Raw genomic sequence first — 21,986 nt, forward strand, 5'->3', positions numbered from 1 at the left:
GATTCACTTAAGTGAGAAGACTGCTGCTAACACTTGCCATGGTTTCTATAAAACTCTGTCTCATTGGGATGGTGTAAACAGAGAGAGATTGTGATATTGCTGTCAGACCGGATGGGGAATGACAGTGATGACTCTTTATTCTCACACAACCTTGTGATTCTGACAGGACGCTGCCAAAGAAGAGTTTACTCAATATACTATAGCTCTAAAAGTACATCCTCATACATAATATACACTGTGCTTTGACAAAAGATGAGAGTGATCTTTTCTTTTATTTTTTTCATGACGTTTTGCAGAACTGTGATGCTGCCTGTTGACACTGATAGAAATACACAGGAATAGAGAGTAAAGATGATATGACTGAATTTCAGTAGATATAAATGTTGTGTTACCGTTTGCACTAAAACAATGTCGGTGAATGTTTTTTGATATTTTGGTCCCCTGTTTGTATTCAAACAGGGGGAATATATCTCGCACAGGGTTAGTTGGAAAGATTGATACCACTCCCATGTACACAAAATATGAAACTAATCCAGGGGACAGTTAGCTTAACTTAGCATGAAACAAGGGAAAACAGATAGCTTCGCTCTGTCTCAAGCACATCTATAGCTCACTAATTAACATTTATGTTTTTGTTAATTGTGCTGTGGTTTTATTTTTATTTAATTTTTTTATGGACTGACATTTGTTACGGCAGTAGAGCTGTCTGTTGGGATGGAGGGTTAGCGTACAAAGTGTCACACCAGAGACTGGGTTCTCATGCAAGCATGATGTGTCATTAACGGTTGCTGGCGTGTTGTTTACATGCTACTTATATCTGCTAGTTTCTTTAGCAGGTGCTGATGACTTATCTCTCTCCCTCCCTCTCTCCTCCTCTCTCTGCTCAGTGTGTCCAATGTTTAGTTATCCCTCTGCCTCCTAAAGTAATAATAATACATTTGGTTAAAGTAGTTTATTTGCCATAATGGAGGAGAAGCTCAGTGCTTCCCTGCAGTTCTCGAACAGCCGGGAAACCAGAGCGTTTCTATAGAGTATCTGTAACAAGAGGTGTTGCCCTAAGCCCAGTACCAGTTTTATATATAGTCTTGATTGTAAAAAGTTTCTAAATCGAGTGATGTGCTGAGTTGGCGACACTACAGGCCTATGGTGGAAATATAATCAGTCAGTCAGTCAGTCAGTCAGGGAGATTCCAGATTATGGGGCCTCACTGCTGTAGTCACTGCAAGTCGATACTGTACTGGCATATGTTGTCTGTGAACATCAGACTGATATGTTCAGTATCAACATTTATGACTTGCTAAATACATAAATGAACAACAAATCTTTATTATGTTAATAGTAAATGTAATCCGGTTGCAATTGCGTTTCCTTTAAAACATATTTGATGTTGGAAATTAGTTTTATAAAAATGTAATTTATGGGAGACAGGGTTATATTAAACAAACAAGATGTAACATGTTAATTACTGAGTTTTTAAGGCACCAGTAGGCGGATTCTACTGGTAGAGCAATGTTTCCCCATTTCCTTTTTTAAGCTCAGCTAAGTGGCTGCTGGCTTTAGCTTCATATTTACTGTAAAGATGTGAGAGTGGTCTTTTCAGTATTTTTTTTTACAAATCGTCCAACCATTAACTTGAGCAACAGTAACAACGACTGGATTAGACCCCTTGTTGAGTTTTTCCTGTCGAATGATTGATTAGCTGTCCTATGGCAATAATAAAATAGGAGATATTTTCCTTTGAGTTGAGCTGTATTTCCTTTAAATGACACACTGTAGCATATGTGGCCCTTGACCCTGATACACATGATAGAGACACTATGAACAAGCAATGACCCAGGCCACTGACAGTGACATAGTGGTCCAATAAGACAAAACCAGAGTGCAGAGACCAAATCACTGCAGAAACCTACTGATAAAAATCAAAATAATAAAAATCAATTTCAACTATCTCTGTGCCCTCAAGATCTTCTGAGATAAATAATAAAGCTTTTGCTTTCAGCCTAAGTAAGTAAGAAGTAAAAATGTTGTTTTTCTATCATTAGAAACCAGGGAATTGTCCAGCTGATGAAGAGAGTCTGGCTCATTTCATTGCAGTTTTGCCTTTTCTTTGATTTTGTTTTATTCCTTGTGTTGCTCTGATCGAAATGAAGGCCTGTTCAAAGTGCATATTATATATATCTCTGTGGCTTTTTTAAAAATAAACGAAATAAATCTTGTATCATCTCATAGAAAAATTATTTCAATACATGCAGATTTTCAGTTTTACCAAAACAATAAATAAATAGAGCTTGTCATCCAATCATGTCATCTAGTTGTAAATACTATATACAAGTGATACATCTCCATCAATACAGTTTTCTTTTCTTTTCTTCTTTTCTTTAATGAGGATATTGTGCTGTTTGTGCCAAACTTTCAAGACTGTATTATTATGAAGAAATTATCACATATTTCATTCTATGCTCTGTGTGTGCTTTAATTATTGCTGCTTGTTTGCACCACACCACCAGCTACTCTTCTTATTTTCTCTGTTCTCAGGCATCAAAATGCAGAAAGAATATATTATACATAGATAAGGTTCAAAAGTTTTGTGTCAGTGATATGCACTGGCCTTATCTTGAGCAATTTGAAAAACTTTCTGTAAGTGCTTCATCTCTACTGTTGCATAGAGGAAATATCTCTTCTTTTTAGGTGACTTGTGGAAAGATGGCGGCTCAAACTGACAGTTCTTCCTCTTTCAGAGTCCAAACTTCTGTCTCCAGTCAGGGGAGCATATTCCAAAACATGTGTAAGCTCACAGTGTGGGAGAAAAGGCCCCTGAGCTGCACACCACAGATACAGGCCCAGAAATATTAATGTTAAGTTAACATAGAATTAGCAAAGTCTGAGGGAGGTTTACATTTTGCTCGCTGGTTAAAATCTTGATGGGTGCTCTGAAACCTTAGAGGTGCCAAGTTCATCGTAAACACAGCTGGTTGATGTGAAGATCAGCGCTTTGCTTCAGGGTGCAGCAGAACCCAGCAAGCATTAAACAGATGGTGACATACAGAAGGTGGAACAGTTCTCAACCCAAATGACACTGAACTTTCACTGTGCAGTAAAAATAAAATCCACATGGAAGTCATTTTAGTCTTTGTTTCACCAAATGTTTTCATGTGGCGGTTCTGTGCAAATGTTAACATTGTCAGGTCTGAATCCAGCACAGGTTGTTGTCACATTCACAGCTATTCACCATCAGAGTTGCTAGACAGTAGCTGAAGGAGGACTACATGATTACAGCGTTTCCCAGCAGTCCTGGGAATTTGAACTGGAGCGTTTCCAGTCATTGTACAGCCTCCATGTTCTGATGAAGAGATTTAGTTATGTTGAACCAAACTGCTGTGGTCTGGTTTATCTCTCCAGCAGATAAAAATGTCTCTTGTCATTTATGCATGAAGCCAAACTGCTCAAAGTGCTCACTGCAGTGTAGGCTTTATTTTAAAGGCATGACATGCAAACATATTTTTGCTGTTTTTTTCCCATTATTAATATTCTGCAAACATTTGGGATGTCACCAAAATATAATGAGTGTGTGTGATCAACTGAGATAAAGCCAATCACTATGCTTCAAATTATCTATCTATCTATCTATCTATCTATCTATCTATCTATCTATCTATCTATCTATCTATCTATCTATCTATCTATCTATCTATCTATCTATCTATCTATCTAAAAAATGGTCTGAAAGTGAAGCCAATGCAGAAGTGTCTTAGATCTGCCTTCTATCTAATGACCATCAGACAGACTGTACCAAAGACCTGCCTGACAATCAGGATAGAGTACAGAGCAGATCAGCTCCACCCTCTTGCTTAAATATGGTTTCTACTGGTTTCCAAAAACCAAGATGGCGCCGGCCAAATTGCAAACTTAAAGCTTCAAGACACAAACCAATAGGTGATGTCACGGTGGGTTTTCACTTGGGTTTAAACTGCTTATATATGTGTTCAAAACTCAAAATGACATGTGGAGTTTGTATTTAAAACACATGAGCTCTTTCAGTTTACAAAATTTGAGCTTACCTCCCTGTCACCAAATCAACTCAGTATTTCCAAAACCTGGTCACTTCTCACCCACTGGTATCTTAAAACTCAGTCTTCAGCTGGACACTTTAAACGTGTGTTGGGTATTGGAGCAGGTATTTCTTTTCCCTGTTCAGTTTAACACAGATACATCTTGAGTCCAAAAGAAGTAAAAAATGTAAAACCAGCCTTTAGTGCTCATTGTAAAACTCTTTTACCACACCGTCATGCCCTGCTGTTTTCTTGTCTCTCGGTTTTTCTCCTCTTCTCTTAGATACTGTAGGCTGTAAAGCAGCTCTGACAGCTAAGGACCTTCATGTCAGCTGTGCTTTGTCTTGAGTCAGGACAAGTCGATTGATTAATGACCCCCAGATCCTCTCTCTTCTCTCTCCCCCGCTCCCTTTCCTGCTACACAATCTCCTCTAATATGTATGCATTACGCCTGCAATCCTAAGACATTTCTCCCATTCTCTTCTCCCCTTATTGTGCTCATCTGCTCATGGCTATATGCACACATATGAAGTCACCTTGAAGTATTTTTTTATTAATCTCCACTTTTCATTGGTGTGTTTTCTCTGTGAAAACCGACAGAGAGGTAAGGGAATGAGAAACGAGAAAGCAGTGAGTGGGAGATGACTAAGGCAAGGAACAAACAGCAAGTAAAAGAATAAGAGGGGGGAAAGAATAAGAGAGCTAAAAATAACCACCGCCACCTTTTATTCAAGCAGCTAACGGTGTGTTGTTGCTGTGTGCAACACTTCAGTACATACAGTATCTTAGTGCATCTGTCACTTTACTGAAGAAGTTTAATCGCAAATCAACTGCAGTTTAGTGTTCAGTGATTTTTCAGGCACTCACACTCGCAGACGCAGATGCAAGGCAAAGAGTATGTGCATGTGTTCGTGTACATTTACAGTATATATGCGTATATTACTTAGCTGTGGAAAACATGGATGCAAAAAAGTTACTGCGACTACGCCTTTCAAGCCGCCCATTCTCAGCACAGATGCAGTTTTAAATGTGAACAGTGGTGGATTTACCAACAAAAGTCTCAAGACATTTTGAAACGATGGGATTTCAGACAGAGGTGGACAAAAAGCTGGCTTCTCTTTTCATATGTTTTTCCGGCTGAAATGATGATTGTCGCAAGCAGATTTTATCGACTGCTCCTAACTAGCTAATTAAACTAATGTTAGATTTATGAGTTGTCTCTGGCTGACTTTTCTTATCCAGTTCACTCAAAATAAAAACAAGGTTTTAAACATGCACTTGGTGGCTAAATACATTATATCAATGTAAAATTATTTATTAGTGTCTGTATTTGTCACAGTCACATTTATCAAATACAGCAGAAGTCTTAGTAAACAGCATGTGCATTTGTGTGTTCACACCCAGCTGCGCCAAACATTATATGACTGTGATAGGGAAGGGATCGGATGATTTCCCATCTGCTGAGACATATGTCGATAAAAGATAGAAAAACAGTGGCTGATAATTCGTGCCCATGAGATATAAGATATTGCACACTGTCTGTGGTTTAAAAAATGTTTATAAATTCCCATTAGTGTATCTAAAGGCATAGACAGCAAGGAGGTCAGCCCCTCTTTTGCACTGTCCTTGTATCAGTGGTGGACGCTGATGATTCTTATGGCACCATGAGCATGAAATACTCACTGTTCTGAACCATTGGGGAAATGCATTTATCCGTGACAGGACTTCCTCAGTTCTCATAATAGCCGGAGATGGTTTTTCGAGTGGGTGGGAGTGGATGAGTGGCCAGTGTGAGGAGGGCAGAGCTTCTTAATGTGCCAGCCAGTACATTTACCACAGAATAAATGTTGGCCTGCTACTCTTGTGTAGTTCAACATGTATCCAGTTCAGCTTCAACATTTTGTATTATAATTGTTGGCTGTCTGGCAGCTCCCAGCAGCAAAGTGAAGTCTACTTAGGAGAAAGAGATGATCTCACATAAATGTAATAAAAAAAAAACTGTTAACCAGATAAATACATCACAACCCACATTATTTGACTGACAAGTAATCTGTGGGCAGCGCAATGCAGAAACCTCCCAGCAATGACTGATTAGAACCAAGACGAAATGTTTGCAGACCTTTGTCTTATTTTTGTCTTCTGCTGAGGTTCTCCACTGTTCTCCACTGAGCTGCTCTTCTTTTTTGTCTTTTGGCATTGCAATGCATTACTTGGCAAAGAAGAATTTATCACTGCATACACTGCAGAACATTGATATGTGGCCATTCTGCAAAAACCCCTGATAATGCTCAGTGGTCATACCACATTCTGCAACACCAAGCAAGTTCATGAGGTAGAGAGGAAGTAACCATAGTACTGTAAATTTCTTGTGGTAAAGAAAAGGAGCCTCTAAAAGAAATACAGTGCAATATGTGAGTTTTTGTTGGAACATCAGATGAAAGAGGACTTTAAAATCGATACAGTTAGCTAATGCAGTGTTCCAGGAAGTGGCGCGATATGATCTCTGAAAATCCCGGCTGTAATTACAATTCTGAATGAACTGTAATTGCAGCTTTTTATACATTTTTCCTAGATAACAAAGAAAAGCTTGTAGAGGAAATGGCCAGATATGATCTAACCAATATGGCTTGTTGAAATGACGAATACAGTAACTCATAGTTAAAAAAGACTAATCATAATGATGTGAAAGTCTTTTTGACATGCAGCACACAGCTTCCACCTTTGACAATAAACTTTGGCATTTCAAGTAAATCATGTGATGCATATGACCGTAATTTCTAGCGTGACTTTGCTGTCCGTTCAGTGAGGTCCAAACAGTTCCTTGCCTGTGTAACTGAATTATTATCACTGGATTCTGCCATAGTTTAAGTCCTGAGGAAATGTCACTTACAAATATGTTTTTTCTACTCTGCAAAACAGTTTGTGTGTAGTTACTGGTGTGAAATTATGTAACATAAGACAAAAAAACAAAACAGAAGAGATGAAGAAAGAACACATATTTATGAACTTTTATACCAGTTGCACTGAGAGATGGTGTAATGACAGTGGGCCTTTTTTCATGATTCATGTCAGCCCACGAGCTGACACAGAATGGCAATTTAAATTACGTGAATGTGGAATAATTCAAATCAGGTTTAATTGAGGAGAAAGTCAATAGAGCCCCCCCCCCCCCCCCCCCCCCCCCCCCCCCCTCCTCTCACCCTCCTCTCACCCTGCTCCTAGATTTGAAGGCTGTAATTCCTCACACACTTCTATAATTGACTGGGACACTTATTTTCTAAGTCTATTGAAATGACCACTGGGCTTTTATCTTCAAGAGTCTCCATGGTTACAGGCTGTTGTTCAGTTGATGTGTGTGTGTGTGTGTGTGTGTGTGTGTTGGGGGTGGAGGGAGGTAGCTCCTAATTGACTGGCTGTTAAAGCTTTTAATGAAGAGTAGGCAGCTAGCTCTCCAATTAGCAGTGAGGGGCCTATCAGAGGATGAAAACAGGACAGCAGCTCAGGAGAAAGTGGAGGGAGAGTGGGGAGGAAGCAGACAGAGATGAAGGGGATGAGGAAGGAATAGGAGGAGAGAAGAGAAACAGAAAAGGTGAGACAGTAAAAAAGAGGCATAGTTAAAGGTGCTATGTGGAGAATTTTATCAAAACACTGTAAACACATTAAAGGTGCCCCGGTGAGTTTTCGTCAAACAAAACTTCAGTTCACATTCACTATTTCACTATTCACTCACGATAACACACTGTGTATATCCTTTAAGTCGAACATCTTGAAAATGTCTTGAAAACACTTGAAAAGCAGATTTTTTTGTTTTTATATACATCCATGTTTACTTGCCAGCAGTGTTCTTCACTCTTGCCTTTATTGGTGCATTGCTGCATTTCTTGGCAGGTTAGTACCAACAACTGTTCAGTGGTGCAGCAAGAAACCACGGGCATGAATTTGTATGGCATTTTCAACAAGCTCAGGTGAGCAGGCTCAGGTATATGCTTGCGCAATAAAATGGAGACCCACTGATTAAAAAAAAAAAAAAAAAAAAAACAATTGCCCCACTGTGCTACTTGTGGCAAAAAAAAACTTGAAATACTCAGCATAATTAAACAAGGAGCAAAAATCATTGTACTGTTTTATAATTAATCAATAACAATATGTTTTCGTGTTAAAAAATGATAGAGTTAGCATGAATGTGTATACTACCAAATCAAAATATTGCAGAAAATGGCTTTACGCTGTTTGGATGAAATTTCTATCCTTTCATTAGTGTGGTTGATCTCAAAATCACACTGGAACAAGAGCCAATTAAACAGAGCACCTCAAAAGAGCTGGCCTCCTGTCCATCCATTCTTTTACTCTCATTGAAAAGGCGGCTTCCCTCTGATAAACAGATATAATTGCCTATTTATCGGCCTCTTTGCAACTTACATGAAATATTCATGATGCAAAAAGGAAATGAAGACGGAGATAAGAAGTGCAAAGAGAGCAAAGATAGTTTAAGTTACTTGCGGTGCCCACTCAGTGCAGCTGTGTCTTTACTGTTCTTGTTTTTTTTTTTGTTTTTTTTTGTTTGCTTTTAAACAGATTAAATTGAGTTACACAGTACATGAATGAAACAGTGGTAAAGGAGAACGACAGTCCTGGTGATAACTTACTCAACAGAAATAGATTGACAATACATTCAAGGATGAGTTGTTTATTCTCTGGTTTAAAGGATATAAATATTCCAACGGGTGACATTAGAAGTGAAACTAGAATGTGTGTCATTTCATTTCAATATATATAAGACATATGAATTTAAATGAATATAATCCATCTGTATCAGATCAGGTCACAACCGAGAAAGGAGTGATACAACTTAAAGTGTGTTCAAACTTGTTCAGTCAGTGCATTTAGACTGTGTGTGTGTTGCAGGTGCAGTGGAGGTGAGGAAAGAAGGTTTGGAGGCTCAGATCAACCGCCTGGCTGAACTAATTGGTCGACTGGAGAATAAGGTAAGGAATACACACACACACACACACACACACACACACACACACACACACACACACACACACACACACACACACAAACTTGTTTTGGTCACTTAGGAAGAAAGAGCATTGACTTACATTAATTCCCTGGGGGGGTACCCCAACCATAACCACTACATGCCTAACCCTAGCCTTGATCAAAGCCATGGTCTTGAAAGATAAGGTTGGCACTGTCAATGTTTAACAGCTGCAACAGGGGGGGCTGTGTGTGTGTGTGCATGTATGTGTGTGTATCATCATGGCAAAATGTGGTCCTGGAGACACCTACTTTAGTGGCAGCTACCTCAGAGGCGGTTTCTGTGGACAGATTTTGTCACCGCGATAGGGTCACAACTGTATAAGATACAGCCACAAAACTTTACAGGCGCGTGGGTGAGATCAAAATGAAGGCCCACTGGGTGTGGCCCACTTCCCGGTACCTTAACTTGTGCATTGGCTGATACCAAGTACTGATCTGATACCACTGCATTAAAAACATTTAACAGCTGTATACCACTAACCTTATGTGTATGTAATATGATTGCTGTCATTGGTGTGTGGCATGGTTCAGGTTAAACCCTTTGTGAAACATGAACAGATACATATATGACACAGAACATTTACTTTTATTTGACTCTCAAATTAGATAATAAATGGTTGTTAATCGTCGAACAACCTGTCAGATGTATCTTGTGACTCCCTTGGGGGAACACTGTCATGAAGTACTGAGAGAAAGACTAACAGATTGTTTGTTTTGGTCTTTTCATGAGGTGAGCCTGTAAAGTTTAATGCCTTACCTTGGCCGTGGAACAGTTTTGACCCCAAAAAGTGATTAATACAAGCACAGAAATTCATCATAGTCCTGTTACATATTACACAAGTGATGAGTTTAAATTAGTTTAAACTGGTAGAACGCATCTATCAGCTACAGACACCAGTGAAGCCAAAGCAGCATATTGAAGATCTACAGAGGACAGGAGAAACATGGAGCAGGAAGAGAAAATGAAAGAAGCAGGGGGTTAATGAGGAGATGAAGAAGAGATGGCATTAGCAGTTAATTAACACTAAGTGATGGAGTGGAAGGGATGAAGGGAGAGAGCATGAAGAGAGAAGCAGAGGAGACAATTAAAGAAAGGCCGTACATCCAAACTATTGCAGTGTGTGTGTGGTCCCAGATGCTCCCTCCATCTTTACATCTATCACCTCCCCTCCTCCTCCTGCTCCTTCCTCCCCCTCCCTCTTTGCCTGCGTCCTGTCCAGTACTGAACATGTTAAGGCTAATGGGGCCCCACAAGACTCGGCTGTCCTTGGGGGAGTGGTCCACTACAGCAAAAAGAGCTAAGAATAACTAAACACAGCGTAGTGCCGGAGGCGGAGGGTGGATGTGGGAGGAAACAAGGAGAATCATAATGAAAAAAGAAATAGAAAAGAGGGGGAGACTGTATGTTTGATCAGGCGTGAGAGAATACCTGTTCATGTGTGAACAGACCTGCGTTTCCAACCCTGATTCCTATTTAGAAACAGCCTTTAGCCTTTGACCCTTAACGATAATCTAATATACCCCTAACGAATTGCCCAGGTTTAAGTAGAACAGTTTCCCTCAGCTGAGTGACCTGCACTGTGGCAGAAATGATTGAAACGCCTCTCACTAACGGATCGTTCAATAATCACCTGCGACCCCCCCAGACAGCCCATTACACTGCCCAGTGGCTGACTTGTTTACAGTGACTGTGGCACAAAAGGCATCTTCTCACGGTTGGCTAATCACAGTCAAGTCCGATTTTCACCTGATCAGACAAGAATGAAAACTCTTCAGGAGTGATTTTTTTTAAAAACTGTGTTAAAGTAGCTGGTAATTAATTGAAGCTTGAATTTGCTGAGTGGGAAAAGTAGAAATGACAGCGGTTTTGCATTAATGCATCCATTCTTCACCATCTCATCAACAAGCTAAATCTAGTGGGGGCGGACGTCTTATAGGAGACAAATGAAGGCCTGTCACAATGAAATGAAAATGAATAACAAGTGAAATGTTGTGGTTGTGTTCAAATCCTTTGAGGTGGGAGCAGGAGAGATGTAAAAAACTGACATATAATATCAGTCAGTAGTTTGGACACCTTCTTTACCTTCTATTTTCTATGTTGTAGAATGATAAATTAACTCAAAACTATGAAATAAAACTTATGGGATTATGGAGTAAAAATGTAAACAAAGCAAAATGTTTTACATTTCACATTGTTCAAAGTAGCCTCCCTTTGCTTTGATGACAGCTTTGCAAACCCTTTGTTCTCTCAAACTGCTTCATTAGGTATTCACCTGGAATGATTTTCCACAGTTCACATATATGTTGAGCACTTGTCAGCTGAGGTCCAACTCATCTCAAACCATCTCAACTTAGTTTAGCTCCAGTGATCATGGAGGCCAATTCATCTGATGCAGCACCCCTCCATTCTCCTTCTTGGCTGTACAAAGCCTTGAGGTGTGATTAGGGTCATTGTCACTTAGAGCAAACCAGATGGGATGGCATGTTGCTGCAGGATGTTGTGGTAGTGATGCTGGTAAAGTGCGCCTTCAATTTTGAATAAATTATATAACATATTTTTAGTTTACTACATAATTCCATAAGTGTTATTTCATAGTTCTGATGTCTCCAGTATTGTTCTACAATGAAGAAAATAGTCAAAATAAAGAAAAACCTATGGCTGGTGTCCAAGTTTTTGGCATTGTATATAAATATTTATATTGGTGGAGTGTAAATGAATACATTATTCAAATATGCACAGATAATGGACCCTGATGAAATACAAGAAAACATCCACATTTTAGCAGTACATTATCTTTTATTCATGATCCAGGATAGTCAGGCCTGGTACTGTGCGCAGCTTGAGAGAAGACAGAAAACTGAGGAGATGAAGTTAGGGACCATCTCAAAAGTGTGTGCTAATGGGCAAACAGAGCTTTTCCAATTCTTGTCAAAGTTGAACTGAATTTCAAGAAACTTGGCAAAGAAGTGATGCAATTATTTCCAGTCATGTGCTGGTGACAAACATGAAAATCAATGTAGAAAACATGATGGAAATATAGCATTTCTGTTTGTTTCATATTAATCTGAGGAAGGTAAACGTCTCCTCTCTGCTCCACACAACCTGATGTTTTTGTCTGCAGCTGTTTTCAGGCTTGTCGGTGGAGCAGAAGATTCAGTTGACATTTCAGTCACATGCTTCATGTGTGGCATGATTTATTTGCTAAGTCTGTTTCCATAGCACTTTGACGCATTTTGCTTTTATCAATACACCAACTTCAGCTGACTGTAAAAACTTTTGTATAGCTAAACTTATAGATATGCTGCATGTATGAGATGGCAAGAGAAAACAAAATGAAGCAGATACGACTATTTCTATGGTGGCCCAGATGGGTCAACACAATGCGAAAGCCACAACACCAAAAGCCACAAGACAAATACAAAAGCAACAACAAGCTTTTAGTTTGTGCTATGGGTTTTGCATTCATCTTGTGGCTTCATTTGCATTTGTGTTGTGGCTTTTGTATTTGTGTGGCTTTTGCAATGTGTTGACCCCTTTGGGCCAGCGTACATGTCTGACCACCTCCAGTATGCATAGTGCCGACCCCTGGTTTAATCAACATACAGATGTTCATCATCACAGTGAATTTCATTCTGAAAATATCACAATAATTACTTTTCCAATGGCAACAGAGAAGAACAGGAAAACATTGTACATAGAAAAATAGGCCACCAAACTTTTATTTTACAAAGTGTGTTGTCCGAATTATGAGTGCTACAGTAAGGAGAACGAATAGACATATTCTGCTGGATTCTATTTTCAGAAGACCAGACAGCATATTGCAGTAATCATATCATAGCAAAGCAAATAGGGCTTTCAGGGGGTTGAGTGAATTGAATGTGGTTTTGTCTTTGCATCTCTGTTTGGCCTGGTATTACCTGCCTAGGTCTCAGTATTAAGACTGTGCAGGAGTCTGGAAGAGGAAATGATATCACTATACTGCGTCGGAGTGAATCACGAATTGAATAGTAAGCCAGCTACACACTGAGTGATGTTGTGTCTGGCAAGATGAAAATAGTGCCCTACGTTGGCACCATTGCACTGTGATAAAACACCGGAAATCCTGTTACCTGCAAATGCCGCTCAACATGGCAAATTTATGTTGTCTCTGTTGCTTGCTCTCACTTTCAGACTCTCCTCCCATCTTCCTCCGCACTCCCCTTGGAGATGATTTCTTCTTTTGATTGCGAAATATGATTTATTTTTATTTTTACTTGTTTTTCTCTATGTGCCACAGACAAGAAAATATGTTTCTTCTCTGGAATAGTCCATCTCAGGATGAGAGGCTTTGATTGTAGATACACATCTGGTATAGGTGATACTGAAAACTGATGTGCTAAATCATACAGCTTTCTTCTCTTTTTGCAGCAAAGGAGTATAATGATATCTTTTATAACTTTAACAACACTTTCCTGCAATGGGAGATCTCCCACCTACATATCTGTATTCAGCAAGGAACAGCAGGAAATACAAAGTTGGATAAACTCAATCCTCTAGTCTGTGATTATTGAAGGGAAACAGCCATCAGATTAAAACTTAAAGCTCCCATAATCTTTATTTTTATAGCAGCAATTGTGTAAAGCATTGAGGATTACATGGATTTAGTACACCTTAAAAAGGCTATAATCAATATTTCTATACTGATAATGGATCACATAACTGTGTGTAGTGTGAAAGTTGTTGATGAAACTACAGACTGGCTAATTATCCGCCTCTGCAGCACCCCTCAGCTCATCTCTCAGCTCATTGTCTTAGTTTTATTGCCTGCGACTGTTTTCAGTTCAGTCTCACCTTAAGATTTAAGATTCCTTTATTGTCATTTTGTCATGCACTTTTACATATAATCAAGGGTGAAATACTACTAGCCTTTGCTAGATCAACAGTGTACATTTAAGTGTAAGTTAGTAAGGACAAAATTAGTTGATGTAGCTTTAAAGGAATGTAGTTGTTATTAATGTTATTAAACCTATATTTAACAAGTCCACCTTGAGAAAGGTCTGACTGCCTTTCACATAAAAGTGTTTGAGTGTGGGTTGTACAGTAAAGAAATACCAGACAGTGAGTGTTCACCTCTGAAATCTTTTATGTGCTGAACAACCAACAACACACAGCATCTTTCATTTCAGTCCAGCTGGGTCCAGACTGTGTTGCATTAAGCTCAAATCATTCACCCTGGAACTCAGTATGTTTCTGGTAGCTTTTATTTTGTGTGTGTGTGTGTGTGTGTGTGTGTGTGTGTGTGTGTGTGTGTGTGTGTGTGTGTGTGTGTGTGTGTGTGTGTGTGTGTGTGTCATCTACCCACTGTGCCAGACCCCATTTTCTTGACTTTCCCTGCTGTGTTTGGTAAAAGTCTTAGTTGCCCCGTGAGTTCTGCAGACACTGTTCATTCACAGTAGCAACAGTGCCACTCATCAGTCACCCTGGTGGCAGAAACCTGCAGCTCTTACTGTGATTTATTAGAAAAGTTATATAACTCTGACTCACAGGCAGTGAGGGTGGAGGAGAAAACTAAAAATCAATGTCTCCTCATCTGAACACTGAGACACACATGCTCACACACACTAGCACATACACTAGCTGTGTGAGTGTATGTGCTACTGTGGTTTTGATTCGGGTCCCATTCACGAGGATCTAATCAGATTAATATTCATCATCTACAGAGCTTGGAGGATTGTGTCTTTTTTTTTTTTTTTTTAGCTTTTCCAAAACCAAGTTAACCAAGTTTGTAACCAATTTACACACGTACAAACGTCCAGCTAGCAAAATTTTAGTTAGCTTTAAAATACATTTTACATTTTAAAATGTATCCACTGCTGGAAACCTTAATAAGTCAGCCGGTGACACTACTTTTAACCTCAGTGAGTGTTAGCATAAGCTTACACTGGCTAGCTGGAGGTCATAGAGGCTGCCAGTGCAATTTCAGCTCACAGCATCCATGGATTTTTTTCTAGAAATGAGTGGCCTCCTATTGTTTACTTCTGTGTGAGACAAAATTACAGTGAATTTATCATCATTATTATTTGAAACAGCATATGTACTGTGTGCGAATGGGAAACCTAACAGGCATAGCAACAGTAACTAAGGGGGCAGGGTATATTAGATGGTCCTTGACATTGACATTACAAGCTACAACCCCCTTATTTTGCACACAGTCTTATGAATAAATATGTTTAATAACTCCTGCCACCCATAGCTGCTTCATTATGATGTCCAGTTAGACTCTTGCATTTCAGTGCTCTTTTATGTTTAAATCTTTGATGCTGATATAACTCATTCTCTTTTATTTTGTGCTTCTCTTACTGGCATACATCCACCTCCCCCTCCAAACCCTCCTCCCTGATCCCCTGCTGAACCTTATTTTAATCTTAAAAAGACATCAAGTCCTCCTCATGCCTGTTTCTGCCCGTTTCAGTGTGTCCATTAAAGCCTCTCATTGTGAGTGACTAAAGTCTGTTTCAAGCCCGTTGTTGTGGCAGTTACTGTCGCTGGTCTTGCTGATTGACATGTTATTGCTGTTGTTGTTGTTGTGCTTCTCCTTGCAGACGGTCTGGTTTGATTTGCACCAGAGGCTAACAGACACAGATGGCACCAGCAGCGCAGTAAGTAGCCACTAAATGAATAAACGTCGTACATTACTCTGCCACACACAACCCCCAGGTGCAGAATCACTTACTACTGCTTTGCAAAGGCCAACAACCAGTGCAGTAGTCCTTTGGGTTGAGTGTTACAAGGCTGAGAGATGACTTTGTGAATTAACATGGGACAACCAATGCCGTCCAAAAATAAGCCAGGTCTTAGTGCCTGTCCCATGGGCACTGATCTGTTGAATTATTTCCAAGGAAATCACCTTGTTTTGTTGTCTAGACATGAATAATTTATAGAGACTGAGAATTTTCCAGAAGAATTAATAGAGTTTCACACTATCTTACAATATCTCACACCCTCAGAGAAAATAACATATCAGCTGTCCTAGAAACATACAGCATCTTCAGGGTGTGTGATATTCATTCTGATAGTGATCAGTGATTCATATGAAAAGCCATAAGCACCACGAGAACTGTGTGGGGTCTTCCTCTCAGGCTGTGTTTGGATTGAATCCAGAAAATCTTCAGTCACAGAAAAGCGCAGCTGTTTGAAACCATTTTCACCCCCAGACTGATATAACACGCAACACCTGCATGCCCGCAGTCAAGTAGAGTGCGAGAGTTCAAAAGTTATCTTACAGGTCTGAATGCTTGCAAGAAGACAGAAGCAATCGATTTGTCGATTCATTGTAGTCACATGCGCTTTTCATGACGCCCTCTGTAACGTGAAGGAGATACAAGAGATTAGAAAAGTTCCCTGAGGTCAAAAGAGCTCAGGTGTGTCGGCTGTATATGCAGGAGAGTGGTCTGGATGCTGGAATTGAGTTCATTGATTCTCCTAAAACAGTCTAAGGGATATTACTGGCACCAGTATAAAGTTACAGCACATCTCCAGAACAAGTGATGAATGGATGCTGGAAAAATCTATTCCATGTGGAGTCTCTAGATGTGAAAAATCACTACAACACCAGCCAGATCCATTAAACTGTAGATTCACCTCTAAAAGTCTGCAAACACGCAAAGGCAGAAATACACGTACACATTCTTTTTTAAAGTTGTGCATACTCAAGCTTTTGTTTAGAAATCTTAGTCACTGTGGAACTGGGCCCACATGCACAAGCGTGGCCCCTTGGAGGAATTGCTTTACCAAATCCCAGGTTTTTATTATTGGGCTGCCAATATCAGGATTTATACTGGATTCAATATGAAGTCTTTGATCCTCCTCCAACTTAACTGGATACAGAGGCAAACTACCAAACCTGTATCACTGAAGGCTCCAGCACACTCTCCTATCATTTCCTACACTTCCTCCGATATTAATAATGTCACTGTTAAAACCTCTCTTAGCATCTGGGTCATTTTGGTTACAGTCATTTCCTGCCTATGCCCCATGGTTGTTACTACCAGCCAGAAGATGAATGTTGACCAATTGGAAATCAGCAGTATCATCCACTCTGGATGAGAGGGATCTTCTATTTTCTTAGACCAGTTAAAATGACTTTCAATGAGAGGCTCCGCCAGTAAATTTGGAAAAATATTGGGTCAATTCTTTTAACTTGTTAAGAGGATAAATTTCCCACTTATTCCTGATTGAAGCAACTTTGTGGTATGAAGACTTATCAGTCTTGTGTTTGTTGTAGTATGCTGCTATACTGACTATTAGTTGTTTTTTTTTATGGTTGTGTTATTTTAGTTTTCTTAGTCTGAGTATTTTGCTTTGGGTTCTTTTTTGTTTGCAGTATGTCAACCGTCACTTTTTGTCATGTCCTTTTATAAAGGGAATTTATACCATTTCACTTTTTATCAGTGCTCTAATGACACATTTGGATGTTCTTGCAAAGCCTAATAAACAAAGTTTAACTAAGTTCTGTTCAACTGCAAATGTAGGCAACGATAAACTCGCAGGATCAAGGCGGCAGCAGTTTTTGGAAGCATCTGGCTCTTGTCTCAAGGGTCAACAGTTTGACAATTTATAAAACGTTTTTTTTTCATATCATTTGTTTAATCTGAGAGATTTTGATTTTAGAGATTTAGCACTATGCTTATTCTGTATCCAACAAATGTTTTGAACAGGCAACCTAGCTGATTTATTTATTTAACTGATATGATAACCCATCCATGTTATAACAGTTTATTACATTTGGATTGGATCTAACAGGATGTGAATGTTTCTGCGACTTCCTCTTGATGCACTGCAATGGCAATGCTAACATGCTAATGCTTAGGTGTAATGTTTACCATCCTAGTTTAGCTTGTTAGTGTGCTAACATATGATTATTAGCTCTAAACACAAAGCACAGCAGAGGCTGGTGTGAAAGCCAGTAGTTTTCAGGTATCTAATCACAAAGTATTGAACATTAAAATTTTGACCTGATGGTGACACTGGATGACACGTTTTCTGTGCATATGCCTCGTTTATACATCCAGCCCCAAGTCTATGCCACAAAGAGTTACAAACTTGGTCGTCTTCTTTGTCTGCAGGAGACCAGAGTAATAATCACCTACTGCACTTTTACTCACAGCAGTCGAGCCACTTAAGGCTTCCCATTACCTGCCGGCAAGTAGTCAGAATCCTGATTAAATTGTCCAGTTGTCAAGGGCACAGACGCAGAGATTATTATAAGAGACTGTTCACATGCACTGAGTGGGAGAAGTTTCAAGATTGGATTTTCCTTTAAAATGCGTCTCAAAGAAACACTCCTAAAACACAGAAGAAGGAGCATTTAATAGACCAATAATGGTAAAAAGTAAGAGGCAGGAAAATTAAATTGAGAAACCCATGAAAATAATGAACTTATTAGTCCTGAAGGAAAACACTAAAACAGCTTTTCAGGGGCCATTTGGTTGTTTGGTGGGCTCCTCTACAAAAGCAGAGTAAACAGGATCCAGTGGGACAATATTTGTAATTCACAGAGTGGGGAAACACTCAGCTTTAGATCCCACGGTGATGTACCATGAGCTTCGTCTCAGCTCGTCACAGCTATGTGCAAAAAGTTCAATACAATCAAATGTCTTCAGATTTGAAAACTCACACATTATTTTTATAGCACAACCATTCTGGAAACATTGTAATTTCTTATTTTAGAACATTTGTTCAGTCTTATTTTCAACATGGGAAATCTTTAATTGATAGTTGCAATGACATTTTTTCACATTTTCACCTGTCTTGGCCAATTAATCACAATGCAAAAACAAATTGCATAAATAAGAAACTGTTCTCACGTGAAAACCTGCTCAACTCCACAAAAGCTTGATGTCACTTGTGACCTTTTCAGTAGCATTTACAGAGTTCTGTATGTGTTTGGCACAGTCGGTGGCCCCACTTTGCAAGTATATTGCAATGTGTAGGGATATAGTGGGATTTACTATGGATACACTTGGCAGGAAGCACAATCTCTTAAGTTAAATTTCTTTTTTCTGATCCTCAACAACAGGATCTTTCCCCTGAAATCTGAAAACTGGTAACATTACATAACTATAACATTAAATATTTATGAATAAATAAGGAACAAGAAAAGTTTAAATTCAGGGGAAAACAAGCCTGAGTTATTATTTATTAAAGGGCAACTCAAAGTGTACAGGTCATGAGGAGTACTACAGTAAATGTGAAAAAAGCTATATAAAGTCTTTTGCGGTTCCAGAGGAAGCTTTGTGAAGTCTGATTAACAGCCTCAAGTGATGTCACTTGAATCAGCCTTGGTTTTAGGCTGAAGACTACGAGTTTTAAAACGATACATTTCTGAGAACGTGGAGTCAGAAGGAATCGAGCCGACTGCTCATCTTCAATTTAACAGTGAGGTTTCATTAGCTACTGCTAGCATATAATATCTGAATCACTGATCAAGCAGCTGGTGACCAAGTTGCAGTGTGGGTAAATGTCAGTGTCAGATTTGACAGGGAAGGAGAATTTGTGGAATAAAAAAAACGATATTTCTGGTTCTAAGATCGCCCGTCGACTGGCATCAAAAGCACACAACATCACCACTATCACTGTCAGCAGTAACCTTGAGTAAAATGTTACTAAACTACTATTGGAGCATTGAAGTAGATGATCATTACATTTTTCATAATGAAATCTCTTTTGTAAAATACTCCTGTTCTGACTTAGGCAGAAAAAATCGGAAAGAAGCTGAGAAAATTGGTAAGAAGTATGACCTTTTTCAAATGTAAACACCCTCAGATATAATGTTTAGCTTCCTCAGTTTTTTCAAGCTAGAAAGGAAAACACGATTATTATCACTTTTTTTGATTTCTATAAAAAAATAATTTCAGATTAAGGATTAGGTAGTGGAAACTTCATGAAATTAGCAACTGACCTACTGAGGCAGCAGTTCATAGAGCACTGAGCAGATGGGACTGCCCAGTCTGCAGGAAAGGGGAGCACAAAGGTTCAAAGTTCAAAGGTCATTGATGCAACCTGACCAGAAAGCATAAAAAAGGCATCAAAAAGTAATGTCTGAACCAGAATTCTGTAAAGACACAATTTAAATTCACTCGAGGAAACATCATTCAAATTGTTCAATACAATTCCAGTCACATTAAAAGAAAGTATTGTGTATAAAAATATCATCCATCATAACATAAATGTCTGAGCCTACTGAAAGGAGTGTACTCCCCAGCAGAGTGAATGCACAAAAACACTTCACGTCAGCTCATATAAATGTAACTATAAATAACTGTTGTAAAATGGTTGCATGCTGTGTCCATTATTATCAGTCACATCTTTCTTTTTCTTTTAATTCCAAAGCTTTTTTTGTTTTTGTTTTTGTTTTTTAAAGTACTGTGACTTCAATTCAAAGTGGCTTCCCTGTGCATTTTTCATGAGATGCACTCACTGTTTTGTCTGCTGTCACTGAGATTTCTGGTTGGCTCCATTTTTTTTCTCTATCCTGCCACAACTTTCTTTGAAAATACAGTACCAGCACATCTGTCTGCATCTTCTTCTTAGAGCCATAAAATATTTCCTCACAGAGCGAACCTTGTAAATTTACACGCACCTTAATAATCCAGTGAAACTGGATGTACCACATTTCCTTTGGTTACTTGCATCGTCCTTTAAACAGAGACACTGATTACACACAACCCGCTCCTCCAGGCTGGTGTGCCTCAGAGCACAGAGGGCTTCTGAAACTAAGTGAAAAGGGTTAATAAATCTGGTCTTTTGTTCCCAAATTCAAATCAAGCTATAGTATGTTACCACAAAGTGTACCTCTACCATCCATCTTTAACCTCCTCTCAACTCATCCCCTTATCCTACATACATACCATCACCCTATGACCCTTTTGTTTCTCAGCACCCCACTCTTCTGCCTCTAAACACAGATTTCTCTCAACAAGGTTGTGCTCCTCTTCACCACATAATTTCACCCTGCCTCCCACAGCTGGCTCGGCCCATCCCACCTGACCTTCCATTCTCCACCAGAGGAATGATTCAAACGTGATTACCCTTCATCTCCTCTCCATTTCAGTCCTCTGTCAAAAGCAATCATCCCTCCTCTCTCTCTACAAAGACGCTTCTGCAGCCGTATCACCATATAGGAGATTATAACAAGATCATATACTGTATGAGAAATGCAGAGGTACTTTGAAGCTGCTTGTTGTGGAGCTGAATTAGCATCTGCATTTCACTTGTAGTGGACACAAGTGTGCAGTGAGTCGCTGACTGACCATGATTTCGTCATTTGAAGTTCGTTCATCATTTGAAGTGGGGGAAATCAATCACATACACTATATCTTGTTTGTCTTTGGAGCCTGTGGAGGGCATATCAGAAAAGAGAAGTAATGAAACCAGAAGAGGCAGGGAGCATACTAAATGTAAAGGGGTGAATGTGATATCAGTGCAGATTACAGAGTAATGAGAGAGAGATGCTAGAAATAAGGGAAGGGAATGAAAAAGAGATAAGGCCATAGGGACCTGTCTCTGTTCTTGAGAAGGAATGGTTTCTGTGGACTGAGGCTACAACATAATCATTTTTTCTCCTGTTTTTATTATTGCATACAGTATCTATGCACAGCCATATTTATCCATATAAACATCATTGACTAGAAGGCACATACTTACACCTGCTGTTATCTTGCGAAGTGGCAGCCCCTGAATTATTGTTATCTTTTAGGTTTGATCTTCAGAGAAAATATCATATGAATGTGATGATGTCTAACACCTAAGATGGTCCTTGGATCAAAATCTACAGCACTTAACCAATCTTCAGGGCGTTGCATTGCAGCCAAATATTCTGTCACACTTTCTGCAACACTCGCCAACAACCAAAA

General features: G+C 39.3%; 1 protein-coding gene across 1 annotated transcript in view; it reads left to right on the top strand.

Annotated features, from left to right (window-relative positions):
* The window catches only part of necab2 (N-terminal EF-hand calcium binding protein 2), a 109,744-nt gene that overhangs the window by 59,411 nt on the left and 28,347 nt on the right, over positions 1-21,986 (top strand). Inside the window, exons 8-9 of the mRNA XM_071457729.1 lie at positions 8,955-9,034; positions 15,675-15,731. Coding sequence (XP_071313830.1) covers positions 8,955-9,034; positions 15,675-15,731 — 137 coding nt within the window. The remainder of the gene's footprint in view (positions 1-8,954; positions 9,035-15,674; positions 15,732-21,986) is intronic.

The sequence above is a fragment of the Trachinotus anak genome, unplaced genomic scaffold (genome assembly GCF_046630095.1).
Source record: "Trachinotus anak isolate AG129_WGS33_773 ecotype Australia unplaced genomic scaffold, CSIRO_AGI_Tana_v1 ptg000002l, whole genome shotgun sequence".
NCBI classification, from domain to species: domain Eukaryota; kingdom Metazoa; phylum Chordata; class Actinopteri; order Carangiformes; family Carangidae; genus Trachinotus; species Trachinotus anak.